The sequence below is a fragment of the Procambarus clarkii genome, chromosome 57, assembly GCF_040958095.1.
Source record: "Procambarus clarkii isolate CNS0578487 chromosome 57, FALCON_Pclarkii_2.0, whole genome shotgun sequence".
Classification (NCBI taxonomy): Eukaryota; Metazoa; Arthropoda; class Malacostraca; order Decapoda; family Cambaridae; genus Procambarus; species Procambarus clarkii.
Window position 1 is genome coordinate 21,909,282 of NC_091206.1, and position 23,535 is coordinate 21,932,816.

Sequence of the window (23,535 nt, forward strand, 5' to 3'; positions counted from 1 at the left end):
ATTCTAACATTCAAAGCAAGGCAGTCACATACAAGTCCGTCGACACTGTTGTAGAAGCAGATGAAGCAGTTAATTATCCGACAGAATTTTTTAATTCACTTGATCTGCCAAACATACCATCACACGTACGGCAACTGAAAATCGGCTTGCCAATTATCATGTTGCGAAATATCAACCAGCCAAAACTTTGCAACGCTTCGCGCTTTGCAGTAAAAAAATTAATCAGCGACGTCGTAGTAGCAACAATCTGACAGGACCTTTCAAAGGGGAAGATGTCCTCATTCCTCGCATTCCTATGATTCCAACAGATATGCCATTTCAATGTAAGAGATTGTTATTTCTAATTCGATTGGTGTTTGCAATCATCATCTACAAAGCTCAGGGCCAATCTATAGAATTGTGCAGTTTATATCTAGACACGGAATGCTTCTCAGAGGGACAATTATATGTTGAGTGTTCTGGAGTCGGCAAACTAGACAACCTCTATATCTCCACACACAATGGAACAACAAAAAATATTGTATACCCACAAGCATTGTGAAATTAAACATATTAGAAACGTGCGCTTTATCTTTTCTTTCTTTCCCATTTAACCAGACTGAACCACAGCAACGCGTGGCGGGTACTGCTAGTCTATATGTGGATGTATATATATATATATATATATATATATATATATATATATATATATATATATATATATATATATATATATATATATATATATATATATATATAATATATATATATATATTAGTATATTTTGGTAGCAGTCTTTCCTGTAGACATATATTATTAAATATGACCGAAAAAGTAAGATTAATAATTCTAACACGAATTTTCTCAATCTTCCGTACATTTCTTTTCACTGCTGGTGGTAATTCAAAAATCAATTCTCCAAAATTCAATTCTCCAAAAATAAAAATGAATTTTGGAGAATTGATTTTTGAATTACCACCAGCAGTGAAAAGAAATGTACGAAAGATTGAGAAAATTCGTGTTAGAATTATTAATCTTACTTTTTCGGTCATATTTAATAATATATATATGTCGTACCTAGTAGCCAGAACTCACTTCTCTGCCTACTATGCAGAAATGATAATGAAATGAAATGATAAAGCTACCCATTTCATTATGTATGAGGTAAATTTTTTGTTATTGGAGTTAAAATTAACGTAGATATATGACCGAACCTAACCAACCCTCCCTAACCTTACCTAACCTATCTTAATAGGTTAGGTTAGGTGGCCGAAAAAGTTAGGTTAGGTTAGGTAGTCGAAAAACCATTAATTCATGAAAACTTGGCTTATTAGGCAAATCAGGCCTTGCATAGTAGGCTGAGAAGTGAGTTCTGGCTACTAGGTACGACATATATATATATATATATATATATATATAATATATTAGTATATTTTGGTAGCAGTGTTTCTTGTAGACATATATTATTAAATATGACCGAGAAAGTAAGATTAATAATTCTAACACGAATATTCTCAATATTTCTTATGTTTTTTTTCACTGTCGATGGTAATTGAAAAATCATTGACTTTAGTTTACACACACACAACTATAACCTGCAAACACTAAACAGATTTCTTACTATGCTATAATTCAAACGGCTTTTCATTTTATACCTGCATTTGGGTGAGGTGATTTGTTACAACAGTTTTGGATGGGGTGAAAACAAACTTTCAACACAAGACAGAACACGAAACAATGGGTATAATATTGGGTAAGTTAAAGGGAAGAATGGAAGTAAATGCAAAGGGACTATTGACCCATATTTCTTGATGCTTCTATATTGGTGCGGAGTCTTGAAGTGGGTAGAATATAGTTGTGCATTAATTGGTTGTTGATTGCTGGTGTTGACTTCTTAATGTGTAGTGCCTCGCAGATATCAAGCCACCTGCTATCGCTGTATCTATCAATGATTTCTGTGTTTTTTGTTAAGACTTCTCTGGTGATGGTCTGGTTGTGGGGAGAGATTATATGTTCCTTAATGGAGCCCTGTTGCTTATGCATCGTTAATCGCCTGGAAAGAGATGTTGTTGTCTTGCCTATATACTGAGTTCTTTGAGGCTTACAATCCCCAAGTGGGCATTTGAGGGCATAGGCGACATTGGTCTCTTTCAAAGCGTTCTGCTTGTGTCTGGAGAGTTTCTCATGAGTAGGTTGGCAGTTTTCTTGGTTTCATAGTAAATCGTCAATTGTATCTTCTGATTTTTGTCTGTAGGGATAACGTTTATATTAACAATATCTTTCAGGACCCTTTCCTCCATTTTATGAGCTGTGGAAAAGAAGTTCCTGTAAAATAGTCTAATAGGAGGTACAGGTGTTGTGTTAGTTGTCTCTTCAGAGGTTGCATGGCGTTTCACCTTCCTTCTTATGATGTCTTTAACGAAACCATTGGAGAAGCCGTTGTTGACTAGGACCTGCCTTACCCTACAGAGTTCTTCATCGACTTGCTTCCATCCTGAGCTGTGGCTGAGAGCACGGTCGACATAAGCGTTAACAACACTCCTCTTGTACCTGTCTGGGCAGTCACTGTTGGCATTGAGGCATATTCCTATGTTTGTTTCCTTAGTGTAGACTGCAGTGTGGAAACCTCCGCTCCTTTCCATGACTGTTACATCTAGAAAGGGCAGCTTCCCAACCTTCTCCATCTCGTAAGTGAAACACAACACAGAATTCCGCTCAAATGCCTCCTTCAGCTCCTGCAGATGTCTGACATCAGGTACCTGTGCAAAAATGTCGTCAACATACCTGCAGTATATGGCCGGTTTCAAGTTCATGTCGACTAAGACCTTTTGTTTGATGGTACCCATGTAGAAGTTCGCAAACAGGACACCTAGGGGAGAACCCATGTCGACCCCATCTACTTGCTTATACATGTGCCCATCCGGGCTCAAGAAGGGTGCCTCTTTAGTACAAGCTTGGAGTAGTTTCCTTAGAACGTTTTCTGGTATGTCAAGAGGAGTACAGGCCGGATCACGATACACTCTGTCGGCTATCCTCCCGATTGTTTCATCCACAGGTACGTTGGTAAACAGTGATTCTACGTCCAACGAGGCTCTTATCCCTGTGGCCCGTGTTCCCCACAGTAAGTCAACAAATTCCTTTGGAGACTTCAGGCTGAAGGCGCAAGGGACATAGGAGTCAGCAAGCCATTGAGTCGCTTCGCCCGTCTGTACTTAGGTGTGGGTATCTGGCTGATGATTGGCCGAAGTGGGTTTCCAGGCTTGTGTGTCTTGACATTTCCAAATGCGTATCTAGGTTTGTATTCCCCCATAATCATTGGCAGGTGGAGTTCGGATATCTTGGCGTTCACAGTTTCAATCAATTTGTTGACCTTTGCTTTCAATTCGGCTGTAGTGTCCTTCGTTACCCTTTGGAATTTAGTTTGGTCAGAGAGTATGAGGTTCATTTTCGCCAGATATTCGTCTTTTTTAAGAATGACATATATTGGCGACTGTCTCCTTGTTCTCACGATGGCTCTTAGCTGCCGCTTTGAGCTCGGGGGACAGTATGGTGCTTCTGTAGTTGCCTCGATTCTTTCCTCCTTCTGCGATAAGTTCTGCTTGTAAGGTGTCCTTGGTGTCCTTGGGCCAATAGTCCCTTTGCATTTACTTCCATTCTTCCCTTTAACTTACCCAATATTATACCCATTGTTTCGTGTTCTATCTTGTGTTGAAAGTTTGTTTTCACCTCATCCAAAACTGTTGTAACATATCACCTCACCCAAATGCAGGTATATAAAATGAAAAGCCGTTTGAATTATAGCATAGTAAGAAATCTGTTTAGTGTTTGCTGGTTATAGTTGTGTGTGTGTGTAAACTAAAGTCTTTGAAAATGTAATAAGTTACTACGAAACACGTTCAAGTGTTCAAGTGTCGCGGCAGACTAGAAATAAAAATGAATTTTGGAGAACTGATTTTTCACTTACCATCGACAGTGAAAAGAAACATAAGAAATATTGAGAAAATTCGTGTTAGAATTATTAATCTTACTTTTTTGGTCATACTTAATATTATATATATATATATATATATATATATATATATATATATATATATATATATAGAGAGAGAGAGAGAGAGAGAGAGAGAGAGAGAGAGAGAGAGAGAGAGAGAGAGAGAGAGAGAGAGAGAGAGAGAGAGTTGGGGTGGATATAAATAGGTGCTGCCTCCTATGGGCCAATAGATGTGTTTTCAGTTTCCATAATTCTTATATTCATTCACTGATATGTTAACGATACATTATAATTAAAATATAAATGACAAAGGGATTACTTTAGGAACATATTAAATATATGAGGGAAGTCAACTAGGCCAGCTTGTCATTACCGCCCATAACTCATGGTAAACGTTGCCACCCATCCCCGGCTCATGTTTCCTGGCATTTGACTTTCGTGTTGTGTTAGTTTAGTTTAGTTCATTTACAAAGCACGCCATACCCATCTTATGGGCAGTAGTCAACCCGTCCTCGACTCAAGTCCATTACATCCAGTGGTCGACCCCACCGATGCATTCATAAATTTTTACATGCTGTTCATTCAAAATGGGAATTAGTAGAAACCTTTTCTACTACTACTGCAGCCCGTCCTCCAAACTAAGACAAAAAATTGATTCCATGCACTCGCCAAGCCCCCCTGTTTATGAATGAAACACAGTTTATACATGACTCACAACTGATGATGTTCGAACACTTCCGGAACGAGTGCTTCACTGAAGAATTTTGTTCAAACCACAATGCTATAAATGCTTCACCCACATACTAAAAATACAAATAATCGCCAACAGAACTTAAACACCTAACCTAGGCCTATGTATGCACAATATACTAATATAATATACATTTATATTTGAGAAAATTCCCGTTTTGAATGAACAGAATGTAAAAATTTATGAATGCGTCTGTGGGGTCGACCGCTGGATGGAATGGACTTGAGTCGAGGACGGGTTGTTATAACAATAACAACAGTTGATTGGGAGGTTTTCGTGCTTGTAAACTGTTTAATAAATGTAACCAAAGATACGGATACGTTTTTAAGAGACGGATAGCAACTGGCGGATACTTTTTTGAGAGACTCCATAGTTCGTACTCGCCACGTCTGGATGAGCATAGCGTGAGGATGGGTTGTGGCTCGCCACAGTCTAGATGAGCATAGCGTGAGGATGGGTTGTGGCTGGCCACAGTCTGGATGAGCATAGCGTGAGGATGGGTTGTGGCTGGCTACAGTCTAGATGAGCATAGCGTGAGGATGGGTTGTGGCTGGCCACAGTCTGGATGAGCATAGCGTGAGGATGGGTTGTGGCTGGCCACAGTCTGGATGAGCATAGCGTGAGGATGGGTTGTGGCTGGCCACAGTCTGGATGAGCATAGCGTGAGGATGGGTTGTGGCTGGCCACAGTCTGGATGAGCATAGCGTGAGGATGGGTTGTGGCTCGCCACGGTCTGGATGAGCATAGCGTGAGGATGGGTTGTGGCTGGCCACAGTCTGGATGAGCATAGCGTGAGGATGGGTTGTGGCTGGCCACAGTCTGGATGAGCATAGCGTGAGGATGGGTTGTGGCTGGCCACAGTCTGGATGAGCATAGCGTGAGGATGGGTTGTGGCTCGCCACGGTCTGGATGAGCATAGCGTGAGGATGGGTTGTGGCTCGCCACGGTCTGGATGAGCATAGCGTGAGGATGGGTTGTGGCTCGCCACGGTCTGGATGAGCATAGCGTGAGGATGGGTTGTGGCTTGCCACAGTCTGGATGAGCATAGCGTGAGGATGGGTTGTGGCTTGCCACGGTCTGGATGAGCATAGCGTGAGGATGGGTTGTGGCTTGCCACAGTCTGGATGAGCATAGCGTGAGGATGGGTTGTGGCTTGCCACGGTCTGGATGAGCATAGCGTGAGGATGGGTTGTGGCTTGCCACGGTCTGGATGAACATAGCGTGAAGATGGGTTGCTTTAAATTTTTCAACAATGGTGCTGGAAATATAACAATTGTCACCGGAACTATAACACCCGCAAGACCTAACGGAGTACAACCTGGTTCAAATCATGACATATAATAATATCTCCATGTATTCAAGATAATATTGTTTATTATAACGAAAGAAAATATTTACACAATCGCCTCTGGGCACGGCAGCTACTTGGGCGAGAATGACGTTATTGTTGTTTTAGATTTAGCTACTCAGAACAAAATGTCCATGTAGCATGAGCTATAGTGAGCCCTTTAGGCGAGAATTAATTTTTGTCCATAAGGCTTATCAATCTCTGAAGGTTATCAAGGCCGCCACAAAAGCCTACTGATCAGCTAACAAATAACTTTAGCCCTGAACACAGTCCATAACTTGAGTAAACTCACTTTATTATAACGAGAAATGGGGGAATACATCCTTCGTGTATACATCCTTGACCCTGAAGATGGATCGCTGAGAAGCAAACACCTTTTGGTTCAGTATACACGTCTTGTTTAAGTTGTCTTGGGATCAGTAGCGTCTGCTCTACTTGTTTACCTGTTTCAAATGCATAATTTAACATACATACTTTTCTTTATAGTATCAGTAAATAATTTTAAGCATCATTTCACCCGCTTTTTAAGCTTCATATAACATTATAAATTTAATATCCATGTCCTGTTAATTAATGCATGTCCTGGCAGCCTGACTAAATAACAGGAAATTCGTACGAAGATTTGAAAGGTTTCAAATTTCTTTGAAGTTTATACAAGCTTCTGGAAATCTCTTTGTATCTTTACTCGTTTATATAAGTCCCGGAAAATCTATATATCCATCAATCAGCCGTTTTCCATTTCTTTTTTTAACTAAGTAAAATATGCATCATGCTCCCGTTTCCTCTGTCTCTCAATGTAATTGTTGCCTCATTTCCAACTTTAACCCATTTTCTCCCAAAAATGTCAGAAGAACCTTGAAGCTAACTGTTCCTCATGATTTTGCTAAATCACGATATCTTTGTGTTGTTCGTCAGATTGAAGCTGACCTTCTCGTGCATGATGGACCTCTCCAGCTTCCCCCTCGACCACCAGACCTGTTACATCCAGATCGCCAGCTGTGAGTACTGGCGGAGAGATGTGGAAGTGTTGCAGGCCGGTGTGTAAGGAAAGAGAAAGAGGTTCACTGCATTGTTATAGGAAATTTACCATCGGGATTTTGATTATTTTAGTTATTTTTATTTATTTGTTTTAATAAATTAATTGTATTTCATTTACTATTAAATTATTTCTTTAGCGAGTGGACTGTACAGATTAAATTTTATCCCACTAAAAACTCCTTCACAAACTTGGTGAATTGTTCTAATATGTTCAACCAAATGAAAACTAATCGACTGACAGAAATGTCTTGCCAATAATTATTCTACTATTTATATACTGGTTAATCATGTTAAATGGACAATTAGCTGTCTTTGTAGAATGTGGCCTGGGCACCAACCAATAGGCACATCCTCATTCTCCTCATGGACTATGTGGTAACGGTGTTCTCGCATGTTGTATGATAAACAAGTCTAGTTATTGTCTCGTGCAGTCACAATTTCACCTCCAGAATGTTACATTGTTAACAATGCAAAACAACGTCTATCTTGCTGATATGACATGAGAAATAGTAATTGATTGATATTAATAGACGCTTACCCGTTCGGAATGATTATTCGTGCAACATAACCGTTAGAAATTTAATTATCATGATATGGCAACACATGCAATACTTAATAAACGTTAACAGGAACTGTAGCACTTTCCAATGGTTTAGCATAGTCGCTGCAGTATAGTTTTGGGTGTGAGATAATTAAGCGAAGCGGCAATAATTTATATCACTCATTTTCTAGAGAAAGTTTGTCACATATGCCATCCCTTCAGGGGCTCACTTAATTCACTTTATAGTTTAATTAATATAACAACAGCAGTGATTTTATTTATTACTGCATGTTGTATAAAGAAGTTTATAGGTGATGTGGGAAGTTTTCCCCATATAATTTAGAGGGGGGGGGGGGAGAGAAACACAGGTTGGAGTTCACTGCTTAGGACTCGCTGAAAATTTATCCACTTCATTGCTCCACATCAGAATTATTGAAATATCGCTTCAAATTGATTTTGCACTTTTGAGCAGCAGTTAGTACAGGATGGATGTCCTGTACTGGAGTTGCAGGTGTTGAAAGTCGTTGGACGACTTCATTTTTTGCTAACTCCAATGGTACTAACTTTTCTAGTCTTCAGGCTACTGGTGCCTTCGCACTTCATCTTTACTATCCTCAAGACACCCCTGGCTGTCTGGGTGGACAGAAACAATAAGGCCTAGAGGCCACTCTGAGCATGGGCCATCACTGTCCACCAGAACAACATCGCCAGGCATTATTTGCATTTTATTATAGGGGTTGTTTGTCCCGTGGTGATACTCGTGCTGATCAGTTAGATACTCTCGAGTCCAAACTTCATTCCGACAGATTACTCTGGACAGATGATTGTAACTCTGAACCAAGTCGCTCAACAATATATGAAGGATCTCCTGGTCCCTTGTCAGTGAGGGAGACAATAGGAGTGAGAGGGCCTCCATATATAAGTTGCATATATATTATTAAATATGACCGAAAAAGTAAGATTAATAATTCTAACACGAATTTTCTCAATCTTTCGTACATTACGCTTCACTGTTGGAGGTAAATCAAAAATCACTTCTCCAAAATTCATTTTTATTTCTAGTCTGACGCGACACGGGCGCGTTTCGTAAAACTTATTACATTTTCAAAGACTTCACAAATACACAACTGATTAGAACTTGCGTTTCCCTGATTTTATATCTACATTTGAGTGAGGTGGGAAGGGTGATGTGGCATTACATTTGAGTGAGGTGGGAAGGGTGATGTGGCATTAACACAAGACAGAACACTAGGGGATATTAATAGGGTATTAAAAGTATCAACACAAGACAGAACAGAAACAATGGGTATTGAATAGAAGTGTTTGTAGAAAGCCTATTGGTCCATATTTCTTGATGCTTCTATATTGGAGCGGAGTCTTGAGGTGGGTAGAATATAGTTGTGCAATAATTGGCTGTTGATTGCTGGTGTTGACTTCTTGATGTGTAGTGCCTCGCAAACGTCAAGCCGCCTGCTATCGCTGTATCTATCGATGATTTCTGTGTTGTTTACTAGGATTTCTCTGGCGATGGTTTGGTTATGGGAAGAGATTATATGTTCCTTAATGGAGCCCTGTTGTTTATGCATCGTTAAACGCCTAGAAAGAGATGTTGTTGTCTTGCCTATATACTGGGTTTTTTGGAGCTTACAGTCCCCAAGTGGGCATTTGAAGGCATAGACGACGTTAGTCTCTTTTAAAGCGTTCTGTTTTGTGTCTGGAGAGTTTCTCATGAGTAGGCTGGCCGTTTTTCTGGTTTTATAGTAAATCGTCAGTTGTATCCTCTGATTTTTGTCTGTAGGGATAACGTTTCTATTAACAATATCTTTCAGGACCCTTTCCTCTGTTTTATGAGCTGTGGAAAAGAAGTTCCTGTAAAAACACTTCTATTCAATACCCATTGTTTCTGTTCTGTCTTGTGTTGATACTTTTAATACCCTATTAATATCCCCTAGTGTTCTGTCTTGTGTTAATGCCACATCACCCTTCCCACCTCACTCAAATGTAATGCCACATCACCCTTCCCACCTCACTCAAATGTAGATATAAAATCAGGGAAACGCAAGTTCTAATCAGTTGTGTATTTGTGAAGTCTTTGAAAATGTAATAAGTTTTACGAAACGCGCCCGTGTCGCGTCAGACTAGAAATAAAAATGAATTTTGGAGAAGTGATTTTTGATTTACCTCCAACAGTGAAGCGTAATGTACGAAAGATTGAGAAAATTCGTGTTAGAATTATTAATCTTACTTTTTCGGTCATATTTAATAATATATATATATATATATATATAAGAGGTCCTCCATATATAAGATGTGGCTCATGTTGCAAGTTATCACCAGAGAGGTAAGTCAGTGGGTTATCTTGAGATGATTTCGGGGCTTTAGTGTCCCCGCGGCCCGGTCCTCGACCAGGCCTCCACCCCCAGGAAGCAGCCTGTGACAGCTGACTAACTCCCAGGTACCTATTTACTGCTAGGTAACAGGGGCATGTAGGGTGAAAGAAACTTTGCCCATTTGTTTCTGCCTCGTGCGGGAATCGAACCCGCGCCACAGAATTACGAGTCCTGCGCGCTATCCACCAGGCTACGAGGGTTGTTTTTGGTGCAAGACTCAATTTCCGTGACAACGGTTTGGGGCTCCTGAAGATCAATTTTTTGGCAGTGCAGGACATGTATATGTTAGGACAAGTATATGAGTGGGATTTGGTGGTTATAAATAGAAGCTGCCTCATATGGGCCAATAGGCCTTCTGCAGTTACCTTTATTCTTATGTTCTTATGTATGAGTTTTCTTTAGATAGCATTTTACTGTCCCTACCATTTGCTCGTAGAAACCTCCATGCCATGGTGCTGTGTGTGGTATGAATTTCCAGTAGCACTGCCATAGGTTCAGGGCAGTGTGAACGACTGGATGATTCCAGATCTCCCTCAGGCATACTTCCGCTGCCACTAATTTCATTATTCATAACTGAGATCATCAACTTGGGTTAAAAGTAATGGGCAGCAAACCTGCGAAAGTCCTCTATGAATGACTCTGCGCTAATGTCGGGAGTCCCCTTTAAATGGACTCCCCTGTGATGACACATGTAAAAAAACAGATGTACGCCTTCACAGGGATTTTGTCCCTGGTGCCAGTTGGAGTTATTGCTCCTATGAAGTCCACCCCAGTGGTCTCAAAAGAACAAAGGTGGAAAACTCGTTCCCTAGAGAGTGGAGGAGGTCCTGGATAAGGAAGCACCCGAGCGTCGTACCTCTGGCAAACAACACAGGATTTAAGTATTGACCTTAGAGTTTGGAGACCTAAGGAAGCCAGTACTGTTGTCTTAAAGAGGTAAGGGTATCTAGTATCCCACCATGGAGTGTGCAGTGCTTGTGGATATGAAACATAATCAGTCTGTTGACCAGACCACACACTAGAAATTGAAGAAATTGAATCGACTTGAGAATGGTCCAGGCCGGACCGAAACGTCGTCGTCCCTTCAATTTCTAGTGTGTGGTCTGGTCAACATACTTCAGCCACGTTATTGTGACTCATCGCCTGCATAATCAGTCTGCATATTCAATGATTCCAGGAAAGGAAACAAGGATATTTAACTTCTAAATCAACATTTGCGTGCTGAATTTGCCCCCCGAAAGGCAAAATGTTATGGTTGTCCCAGATCATTGGTGGTTTTTACTGGGAGGTTTAAAAACATCCTCCCTGTATGTTTGTACTTAGACTTGCTTAACCCAATACTTTAGATCACTAGGGAATTTATGCTTGATTCCTATCCTCTACAGAAAATCAAACACCCTTTGTGTAACTAAGTAGTTTATTTAGTTCAAAGTACTAAGTGCAATCAATCAATAAAGTCAAGTGTGATTCTGGGATCTCAGTGGTAACAGTGAAATTGGTCACAATGACTTGTGGCTTTTGTTTAGGCCACTGGTCACTGACTAGCCACTGAGGCCCATGAAACCACATCTCGGCATTAGATAATTGTTTCAAGATCTGGCCTCTAGAGAGATAGTCAGCTGGGTTCTCTTTAGTGGGTGATCCAGCTGACAAATCTCGAATTTCTATTACACGGATTTCTATTTCAAATCATCATGTTCAGGTCAAGCGGGCAGTTTTTTCTGGTATGTTTCTCAGAGCACTGAGAGTTTGCAGTCCGGAATTTTTCGATGAAGAAATAGCAAATATATTTGAAATTGGGAAGAAGTTAAAATACCCAAAATCGATCTTGGATCTTGCGTTTGGTCAAGCAAAAAGGACTTTCTATAAACAGACTACTAAGTCTAAACCAGAACTGAAAAATTCGTTGGTATTACCATATTCTGAGGGTCTAGTAAATCTTGCCCCAGCCCTGAAGAACCTTAAATATATATTAATCTAGTGTTCAAAAATGATAATACAGTTAAGTCCATGTTAAGAACTCGCCCTCGTCTGTAGCAGGTTGTGTGTATTCCATCCTTTGTAATTAGTGTGCATGTGTTTACATCGGCCAGACAGGTAAATCTCTTTCCTCGCTTTTAAAACAGCATTCATATGCTATTCGTACAGCCCAGCAATCCAGTGCATTGTATATACATTCCAGTTTATGTAATCATTCTATCGACTTCACAGGGGCAAAATGTATTGTTAAAAGTAAGGATTTTGTTGAACGTAACGTGATCGAGTCTGCTCTGATCAAACATTGTAACAACAGCCTTAATGTGAGCCCCGGTATGTAAAAGTTGGATCCCTATTTCAGCCTCAATATAGCACGTCAAAACAATACAGCAATCATTTAACACGTATGGCACTTGGAGATATTAATAGGAGCTGCCTCGTATGGGCCAATAGGCCTTTTGCAGTTACCTTCTTTCTTATAATTCCTCCACTTATTTTTGGTGGTCAGGTGATCTGCCCAGGCGGATATAAAGGTCTGATCAGCAATCTTATCTTCATTCTACTTTGCTCTGATGAAGGCGAATTAGCCGAAAACGCGTTAAGCATTTTCTATTTTTCACATGTGGTTATTCTGTGTATATATATATATATGTATGTGTATATATATATATATATATATATATATATATATATATATATATATATATATATATATATATACATATACATATATATATGCGAACAAGCCTGAATGGTCCCCAGGACTATATGCAACTGAAAACTCACACCCCAGAAGTGACTCGAACCCATACTGCCAGGAACAGCGCAACTGGTATGTACAGGACGCCTTAATCCTTTTGACCATCATGACCAGACATAAGGAAGTGATAGCCGAAGCTATTTGAACCACTTCTCCGCCGGCACTCGGATGGTAATCTTGGGTATAGCATTTTATCAAATCACCTCATTCTTTGGGGCACATGTGAGGAACACAAATCTGAACAAGCCTGAATGGTCCCCAGGACTATATGCAACTGAAAACTCAAATGTTTGCAACTGATAAAATGCTACGCCCAAGATTACCATCCGAGTGCCTGCGGGGAAGTGGTTCAAATAGCTTCGGCTATCACTTCCTCCAGCTCCCCTCCCTCCTCTGTTGTTGGGTCGAGCCATACACCCCCAGCGGTGACCACCTCGTCCCCTGGCAAGGCTCAGTCTCTCATTGTGACTACTGCATCTTTTAACCCCTCTCTCTCTGGGGTTTCTCAACGCCATCCACGCCACGGTTGCACTCGCAAGATCCCGTCCCATACTAATACATACCAAGCCTTGTTTGGTCCTGCTTCGTGGGCTAAATACTTTGATCTCCTCCCTCTAGATTCTACACCTCCTGATGATTTCTCACTCCATAAACACCAGGTGTTTATGGAGTGAGAATTATTTCTCCAGGTGTATGCCTCTGTTACTTTTAACCCCACCCGTTTAGGTACACGTGTCGTCGCTGCTCCTTCACTGGATGCAGCTACTCGCTTAGCTGCATTGTCCTGCATTGGAGAGACTCCTGTTCGGGTCTCCAAAAATGCTCGGTTAAATGCCAGTGTTGGCACTGTTCTCCCACACCATGTTGTAATTGGTGTTAGGGACCTGAAAGACTGCCATGAGGATATTAAACATATCTTCGAAGCCCAAGGCCATCCTGTTCTCCAGGTTTACACGTTCACTGGGCCCCCTCGGGGTCGTCGCCGTCAGCCTCTTCGAGTTGTGAAAATCACCTTTGATAGTAGGACTCTTCCGCCCTCTATAATTCTTGCTGGTGCCAGATGCTCCGTTAAGGAGTACAGTCCCTCTCCTAGACTTTGCAATAAGTGCTGGAAGTTCGGGCATGATGTCCTTAAATGCTCAAGTACTGTGTATCTATGCCCCATGTGTGGGGCCGATGATCACACTAAATCCGAGTGCACTTCTCCTCAGGCTCGCTGCCTCAATTGCGGTGAGGCCCACCCTACCTTCTCCCGATCGTGTATACACTACAAATTTGAGGAAGCCGTCCTCAACTTGAAACACCGGGATCGTCTGTCTTTTCCTAAAGCAAGACGACAAGTTCCCTGCCTCACCCTATATATTTATATATATACAAGAAGGTACATTGGGATTGTGAGGATACATAGCACAGTAATTACATTCTTGTAAAGCCACTAGTACGCGCAGCATCTCGGGCAGCATTGCCAAAGCTGACTGGAGCCTATTCAGCCTCCGTGCTACTCTCACTGACCTTTCCTCTCTGTCTCTTCCTCACGCCCTCCTTTTTTGACACAGTCTTCGACGCTGCCCTCCGCTCTATTCCTCGCTCTTCCTCCCGGGGCACGCGGTAGTGCGTTCCCTGGTGGAATGCGGACTGTGCTTGGGCTGTCCGCTGTAAGCGTGCAGCCTGGAAGAAACACCGACGCCGACAGACGGCTGATTCTTTTATTTTATTTCGGAAAGCAAGTGTGGTGGCCCGTAGGACCATCCGTACAGCTAAGTGTGAGAGATGGAAATCTTATGTTTCCACTATTACGTCCGATACTCCTCTATCGCAGATCTGGAAGAAGATCCGCAGGATTACGGGTAAGTTCGTTCCAGATATCTCGCCGGTTCTTCACCTCCCAGGTACTCTTGTGGCGGACCCAGTGCAGGTCGCGACCGAACTGGGTTTCCACTTTTCTTCTGTTAGCTCTGGTTCTCATCATCCTCAACCCTTCCTTCTTCGTAAGCCAGTTCTTGAATCTCATCCCTTAGATTTCTGCACTCACCTCCACCTTCCCTATAACGATCCCTTCTCGCTCTCTGAACTTCAGTCTGCCCTGACCCTCTGCAGTTCTACAGCAGCGGGCTCAGATGACATTCATTATGAGATACTTCGCCATCTCCCTCCTTGCATATCTCGATATTTACTGAGTCTGTATAACCAGGTCTGGGAGTCGTCGTCAGTCCTTGAGGACTAGCTCGATGCCGTTGTACTTCCTATTCAGAAACCAGGGTCTCTCGGGACATCCCCTAAGGACTTCTGCCCTATTGCTCTCACGAGTTGTGTCTGCAAGCTCTTTGAACGTATGGTCAACGTTCGTTTGATGTGGTTCTTAGAACACTATCGCCACTTCTCCCCTTCTGAGTTTGGTTTTCGCAAGTGCCGCAGCACAACAGATGTCCTGGTGAACTTGGAGGTCTATATTCGTACTGCTTTTGCTGCGAAGACCTCCGTTGTTGCTGTCCTTTTGACCTGAAAAAGGCTTATGATACAACCTGGAGATACCATATTCTGTCCCAACTTCACTCTTTTGGCCTTTGTGGTAATCTCCCATTTTTCCTCCAAAGCTTCCTCTCTCGCCATTCCTTTCGAGTCAGGCTTGGTACCACTCTCTCTGCCTCTTTTCGGCAATACGAAGGGGTGCCCCAGGGAAGTGTTCTGAGTACTACTCTTTTTCTGGTTGCCCTCAATGGTCTTCTTTCCTATCTTCCTTCTGGCATCTTCTCCACACTTTATGTCGACGATCTTACTCTTTGCTGTAGAGGTGATGATTCGTCTCTCCTTCAACAGCGACTTCAACTTGTGATTGTTGCCGTGTCATCTTGGGCCACCAATCATGGTTTCAAGTTTTCTGTAACTAAGAATTGTGCTATGACTTTTACTCAAAAGCATGTCGTCCTTCGTCCTTCTTTGTCACTTTATGGTCATCCCCTTGTGTACAAAGATTCCACGAAGCTTTTGGGGTTAATTTTTGACACTCGTTCATCTTTTCGCTCCATATCTCTTACCTCCGAGTTGAGTGCTCTAAGGCCCTTAACCTACTTAAGGCTTCGTCCCGTACTTCTTGGGGAGAGGATAGGCGCATGCTCCTCTATTTGCATTCCTCTCTCGTCCTGTCCAAACTCGATTATAGTTGCCCTGTATACGCTTCTGCTTCTCCTCCTACTCTTCGCCGTCTTGATCCTTTGCACCATACTGGGTTACGCCTCAGCTCTGGTGCCTTTCGTTCAACTCCCACCCTCAGCTTGTACGCTGACACTGGCTTCCTATCTCTCCAGGACCGCCGTGATCGCTATTGTCTTCGCAATCTTGTTCGGTCTTTACAGCATCCTCACTCTCGCCTCTGTCGTGCTTTAACTTTTAGTTCCTGTAGTTCCTGTTGCTATTCACCACCTTCCTTTTTCTGTCCTTTTGTCTCGCTAACAAGATTCTCTCTCGGTTCGTATTACCAATGTTTCTCCTCGTATTGTTCCGTCCTTGCCCCCGTGGAGGGTCCCCCTTCCCAAATTTTGCACTTCCCTGACCTGCATCACTAAAGCTTTTACCCCTCCTACGGTTCTGAAACGTTTTTTCCATGAGCACTTTTCTTCACACTCCCACTCCGTTTCCATCTTCACCGATGGGTCTAAGTCTGCTGACGGAGTGGGCTACTCCGTTGTTTTTTCCTGACCACACTTATATGTGTCGCCTTCCTCCGGAGGCTAGCATCTTCACAGCAGAACTTTATGCTATTCTCTATGCTCTTCGTCTCCTGCTACTCTCGTTGTCAATCCTCCTTTGTAGTGGTGGTCGACTCTCGTAGTGCCCTCATGGCTTTGGGGGTCCTTTAATCTAGTCCACCAGTGGTCATCGAGATTCAACATTGGCTGTTTATTATCTCCAGTATATTTGTCAGTAGAGTTTTGTTGGGTTCCCAGCCATGTTGGTGCCTCTTTAAATGAGCATTCGGATGCTGCCGCTAAGGAAGCTATCCGCATTTGTCCCATCTCCCATCAAGGTATTCTTTATTCCGACTTTTATCCAGTTATTCATTCCTCCATCCTCTCCCATTGGCAGGCCTGTTGGTCTTCTGTTACTGGTAACAAACTACGTACTCTTAAGAGTCGTGTGTCTCCGTTCCCATCCTCCTGCCATGAATAATCATGAATTAATGTTTTTCGACTACCTAACCTAACCTATTCTAACCTAACTTTTTCGGCTACCTAACCTAACCTAACCTATAAAGATAGGTTAGGTTAGGTAGGGTTGGTTAGGTTCGGTCATATATCTACGTTAATTTTAACTCCAATAAAAAAATTGACCTCATACATAATGAAATGGGTAGCTTTATCATTTCATAAGAAAAAAATTAGAGAAAATATATTAATTCAGGAAAACTTGGCTTATTAGGCAAATCGGACCTTGCATAGTAGGCCGAGAAGTGCGTTCTGGCTACTAGGTACGACATATATATATATATATATATATATATATATATATATATATATATATATATATATATATATATATATATATATATAATACATCAGGGACATCAGGGTAAAAGAAGCTCTGCCCATTTGTTTTTGCTGGCGCCGGATTCGAACCCCGGTCCACGTGACTACATATCCAGCATGATGTCCACTCAGCCACCAGGCGCCACTCGGCCACCAGGTGTGTGTGTGTGTGTGTATGTGTGTGCGTGTGTGTGTATTCACCCAGGTGTTTTTGCGGGTGTTGAGCTTTGCTCTTTCGGCCCGCCTCTCAACTGTCAATCAACTGTTTACTAACTACTTTTTTTCTCAACACCACACATACCCCAGGAAGCAGCCTGTGACAGCTGACTAACTCCCAGGTACCTATTTACTGCTAGGTGACAGGGGCATTCAGGGTGAAAGAAACTTTGCCCATTTGTTTCTTCCTGGTGCGGGAATCGAACCCGCGGCACAGAATTACGAGTCCTGCGCGCTATCCACCAGGCTACCAGGCCCCCAAGGTGGTACAATGTGTGTGTGAGCGCGCGCGAGGATAAAGTGATATAATAATTTATTTCGATAACTATTTCTTACAAAAATTATATGTGAACTTAATGTTTTAATATTTCTTCTTCCTTTAATATGACCCGATCTCTACCCTCCCGAGGACCGCGGCTCTCCGTCGTGTCCTACCTCCTTGTTCTTCTCTCTGGCTATAATTTATTGAGCACTCTCGCCCTGACGCAAGCTTTGTGTTCCTTACACCCCCGTCCTTCACTGTTTTTCTTCCTGCCTTTCTCAATACCACTGCCCCTCTTAGTCACTGTCGTCACTGTTATTTCCCATCACCAACCAGTCGTCAAGACCACGCGGGAGCTGGAGCTTGTGTGGTACGAGCACACGCCGATCAAAATGTATAAGAGACTGAAGCTACCCCAGTTTGAGATGAAGGAGATCAGAGTGGACTCCTGCAACCAATCCTTCCACATTGGTGAGTCCCTATGTTCTAATACCCATATCTGCATCCTGTCCTTTTACATTTGTGAGTTCCTATGTTCTGAAACCCATACCTTCATACTGACCTTTTACACTGGCGTTCTGATGCAAACATCTGGTTACTGATTAAATGGTTGTGTTGAAGGCAGCAATGTGAGAATAAATTGATGCTGAATAAACATTGACGTTTCAGTGACCCGTCTGTCACTGGGTGTACACGGGTCCTGTCTGTCACTGGGTGTACACGGGTCCCGTCTGTCACTGGGTGTACACGGGTCCCGTCTGTCACTGGGTGTACACGGGGTCCCGTCTGTCACTGGGTGTACACGGGTCCCGTCTGTCACTGGGTGTACACGGGTCCTGTCTGTCACTGGGTGTACACGGGTCCCGTCTGTCACTGGGTGTACACGGGGTCCCGTCTGTCACTGGGTGTACATGGGTCCCGTCTGTCACTGGGTGTACACGGGTCCCGTCTGTCACTGGGTGTACACGGGTCCCGTCTGTCACTGGGTGTACACGGGTCCCGTCTGTCACTGGGTGTACACGGGACCCGTCTGTCACTGGGTGTACATGGGTCCCGTCTGTCACTGGGTGTACACGGGTCCCGTCTGTCACTGGGTGTACATGGGTCCCGTCTCTCACTGGGTGTACACGGGTCCCGTCTGTCACTGGGTGTACACGGGTCCCGTCTGTCACTGGGTGTACACGGGTCCCGTCTGTCACTGGGTGTACACTGGTTCCCTCTGTCACTGGGTGTTATTATAGACTGTGGGTTGGTTGGTGTTGTCGTCGTCGATCCTTCTCTATGGACAACCCAACCCACAACTCGGCAGAGTGCTTATACTAGGAGATCACCCTTGGCGCTTCTGGCTCTTGGAGAGGGGCTCAACGTCACGCGTTTAGGGGATGCGGCTCCAACACTTAGCCTCGTTGTCACGTGCACACACCCACTCGAGCCACTGTGACTCCCCACTCTCTCTTTATGAGATATGATCTCAATCCCCTATGACTTACTAGTATTACCTCTTACCCTGTCCACAGCAGTGGTTCTTGGTTCTTTCCCTCTCTCTCTCCTTCTTCACTACTTCCTGGGAAGCCTCACTAGGACAAGGGCAAACACCAGCAAATTGTGACACATTTACTGGACAAAGCACATACACGATACATACACACATATAATAATAATGAATCCTATGCTCTATAATCACAATCAGGTTGCACTCCAACACCATCAGAACTCTATTATCAGCTTATCAAGTGGTATCCTATCTCCTGGTTCACCACCTGATACTATTAACCTCCTCAAGTTGGTCAAGCCCACATACACTGTTGCACTATCAGCAAGATAATGTATATATAGAAAATCAGCATTTGAATGCAATAACATATATCAGTATAAATGTTCATTGATACACAACAATGATTAATCGATCACTGTCAGTCCTCGGGCACATACATCTGTAGGTAATCAAGCCTACGACTGCAACTCTAAGCTTCAGAATAAATCACTCCTTGACATAAGAATGCAAACAGTCACTCACCTCTCACTGCGTCTTGCACGCTACTGACAACCAAACACTATCAACTCCCTATAAGTAATCCACCAGAACTTCCCCTTCCACCTCTGGAAGTTCACTACCCTATTTCTTTAGGTTCTTCCGGGCTTCACTACCAGGATCCTCTGCAGCTTCTCCAGGCTGCTATCATGAAGTTTCCTTGAGCAACTACGGTGCTTCACCCTTCTGCTAGGCTCCTCCACACAGCTCTCTTGGCTGCTACACCATGAAGTTTCCTCGAGCAACTATGGTGCTTCTCCACCTCTACAGAAGCATGTGACACTCCTCTTCACTGCTGCTTCTCCTCACAGCTCGAGGTCCTCTGCTCCACTACCTTGGAGTCTCATCAGCTACTTCATCTGCTGGCTTCGAAGTTCTCAGCAACTTCTTCCCCAAAAAACAAACCTGCAACCCATCGACACTCCAATAAAATGTTCCCCTTTAACACATAAACAAAAATAACCACACAATACGCTTGCCTCAAACCTCTATCTGTTCTCTACATACAGTGAGAGTGGACTCCCCCGTTTTGGGCGGGTCCATACTCCACCTCGCCTGGCGGCGGTCCTCACTCGCGGGGAGGGTCTTCCTCCATCCGGAGCCAGGCTCCCTCAGTCGTCCGCCAGCGCTCAGAGGGGGCGGACGTCGCTCCGTGTTCCTCCCTCTCCACTCTCTTATTTCAGGCTTTCTGCCTTATTAAAACATGTCTAACTTATAAATAAACATTGCTACTGTCGCTGGGCACACGACCAACTACAAGTGATCACTATGAACTGGCGTATATCGTGCTTACCACAGATTAATTGGTCGAGGGCGCTTTCCCTCTGACGGCGTCTGGTCAGGGCGCTCCCACACAGCCCACAATAATGCTTCTGGGCGATTTAATATCTGCTCGTCGACCAGGACTTGAGACCACAACGTTCCCAGCTCGATTCCACAGCTGGTACGTCTGCACACTTCTCTTCTCTTCGAGATATATCACTAGGGGTTCCCTTCTGGCGGGAGCTCAAACGGAGCGCGGCTTCCCCCTGCGATGTCTGGCACTCAAGTGAGGTCAAGGTCCTCCAGAAACGAGCCTCACGCCTCCAGCAAAATGTCCACATCTCCTAGCCAGTCATTTATCTATTTTCTTCTGCATTGCCCATAATCTCAAACCGTTACACATATCCAACCAACTATTTTACATATGCGTTATCACCTCAATACTTGCTAGACCTTCTAATTAGGTCAGGCTTGCTGAATAACTCTCAAGAAGGGAGACTCGTTTCTCCTGCAGGCTGAGATCATAACAGTGTACACGGGTCCCGTCTGTCACTGGGTGTACACGGGTCCCGTCTGTCACTGGGTGTACATGGGTCCCGTCTCTCACTGGGTGTACACGGGTCCCGTCTGTCACTGGGTGTACACGGGTCCCGTCTGTCACTGGGTGTACACGGGTCCCGTCTGTCACTGGGTGTACACTGGTTCCCTCTGTCACTGGGTGTAAACGGGTCCCGTCTGTCACTGGGTGTACACTGGTTCCCTCTGTCACTGGGTGTAAACGGGTCCCGTCTGTCACTGGGAGTAAACGGGTCCCGTCTGTCACTGGGTGTACACGGGTCCCGTCTGTCACTGGGTGTACACGGGTCCCGTCTGTCACTGGGTGTACACGGGTCCCGTCTGTCACTGGGTGTACACGGGTCCCGTCTGTCACTGGGTGTACACTGGTTCCCTCTGTCACTGGGTGTACACGGGTCCCGTCTGTCACTGGGTGTACACGGGTCCCGTCTGTCACTGGGTGTACATGGGTCCCGTCTGTCACTGGGTGTACACGGGTCCCGTCTGTCACTGGGTGTACACGGGTCCCGTCTGTCACTGGGTGTACACGGGTCCCGTCTGTCACTGGGTGTACACGGGTCCCGTCTGTCACTGGGTGTACACGGGTCCCGTCTGTCACTGGGTGTAAACGGGTCCCGTCTGTCACTGGGAGTAAACGGGTCCCGTCTGTCACTGGGTGTACACGGATCCCCTCTATCAGTAAACAAGGAGGACCTGTCTACCACGGAGTGTACAATGGGCCTGTCACTGAAGAGGGGTTCAGTTTATCACCGAGTGAACATGGTGCCTGTCTTGCAGTGAGTGGACATGGGGGGGGGGCTGTCAATGTGAAAGGAGGGGGGTCGGTCTCTCACTGAGTGAACAGAGGGGCTGTCTGTTCTTGAGTAAACATGGGCTTGGTTATGCTGTCTATATTCTAGTATATTCCAATGTAAATATATTATTTCTGGTTACTTGTGCCGCTGCTCATCAAAATGTCACTTATAAACCAGGGAATATGGAGTTTGCACCATAAATTGCCTAACATCTCAAAAAGAAGGACTTTGACCCCTGCTCCGGTGCTAGGTTCCTCATCTCCCGGCTCTCCCCACCTTGCAGGTAACTACAGCTGCCTGCAGGCGGTGTTCGACCTGCGTCGCAACATCGGGTACCACCTGGTACAGTCCTACCTGCCCACCTCCCTGATCGTGGTGGTGTCCTGGGTCAGCTTCTGGCTCGACGTCGACGCCATACCCTCGCGCGTCACCCTCGGGGTCACCACTCTCCTCACCGTGTGCTCCGAGTCCACTTCCTTCAGGGACAAGATGCCCACAGGTGAGGAACGGGCGCGCTTCTGGTAGCAGGACGGACAGTAATGTAGGGACAATATGGGAGATTCTAGTTTAGTTTTAGTACATTATATTATGGGAATGTTAGACGCGTGTATGAAGTATGTGGCTTCCTGATCATTCTACACATTAGGGATCAGTGCTCGTTAAGAGGTTAACATAACTACGTATTATTTTTAACACATTAAAGAACAGTGAGGGAAGTTATGATACGGAACACAATAACAGTAGGTTGAACTAATTACTACACAAAGATGTGTTAATTAGTTTTGTTACTACATAAAACAGTTATTATATAACACGGAAAGATTGACTTGGTACAAAGTTTATCCTAATAAAGATGTCTTAGAAACATTTTGATTCAGAGTAAACAAGATTCATTACGGAAAGATTATCTTAGTTATGATACTAATCGAGGTCTCGGTAAAAGTTTGTTAATGATAATAAGAATAGGTTGAATACCTTAATGACATCAGAGGAGAGTTTTGAACAATAATGCGCTGTCAGGCTTAATGGGAAAAGTAAGAATGATGACATGAGAACCATTAGTCGGGAGTGAGAACTATAACTTAATAGTGAAGTTGAAGGATTGAATGAAAGGTCTGGAGAATGTTAGGAATTTGTTTGGAATAAGAAAGTACAGATAAAGAAGTACACAGAGGCTCACTTGCACTCAGGCTCCTTCATGGTGACCTGCACTCGATCTCTCACTCTCGGCTCCTCTCAGCCCTCTGCACTCATCCACTCTCATCCACACTCACTCACTTTCATTCTGCTCTCACTCCGGTCTCTCACTCTCATCAACACTCACCTCACTCTGAAATTGTTTGGAAATGATTAGGATGGTAAGAGATAACGAATAAACGAATAGGAGAGATCACACTGAAATAGTATAAAACTGTTACGAAAGAGAAATGTTATCTCATTACTACGTCCAAAATACAATTATTAAAAATCTAGTGTAATAAAAACTACTGGACGTGGAGTCCAAGATTTACGACCATTACTACGTCCATAATACGAAGGTTTAAATATGTAACAGAAAACTGCTAAGTCTGGGAGTTACGTTCTTTACTATGTTC

General features: G+C 43.7%; 1 protein-coding gene across 2 annotated transcripts in view; it reads left to right on the forward strand.

Annotated features, from left to right (window-relative positions):
* Positions 1-23,535, forward strand: part of LOC123744911 (glycine receptor subunit alpha-4) — a 263,873-nt gene that overhangs the window by 192,053 nt on the left and 48,285 nt on the right. For both annotated transcript variants that reach the window (XM_069306341.1, XM_045725128.2), the window contains 3 exons: positions 6,985-7,067; positions 18,113-18,247; positions 22,224-22,439. In XM_069306341.1, coding sequence (XP_069162442.1) covers positions 6,985-7,067; positions 18,113-18,247; positions 22,224-22,439 — 434 coding nt within the window. The remainder of the gene's footprint in view (positions 1-6,984; positions 7,068-18,112; positions 18,248-22,223; positions 22,440-23,535) is intronic.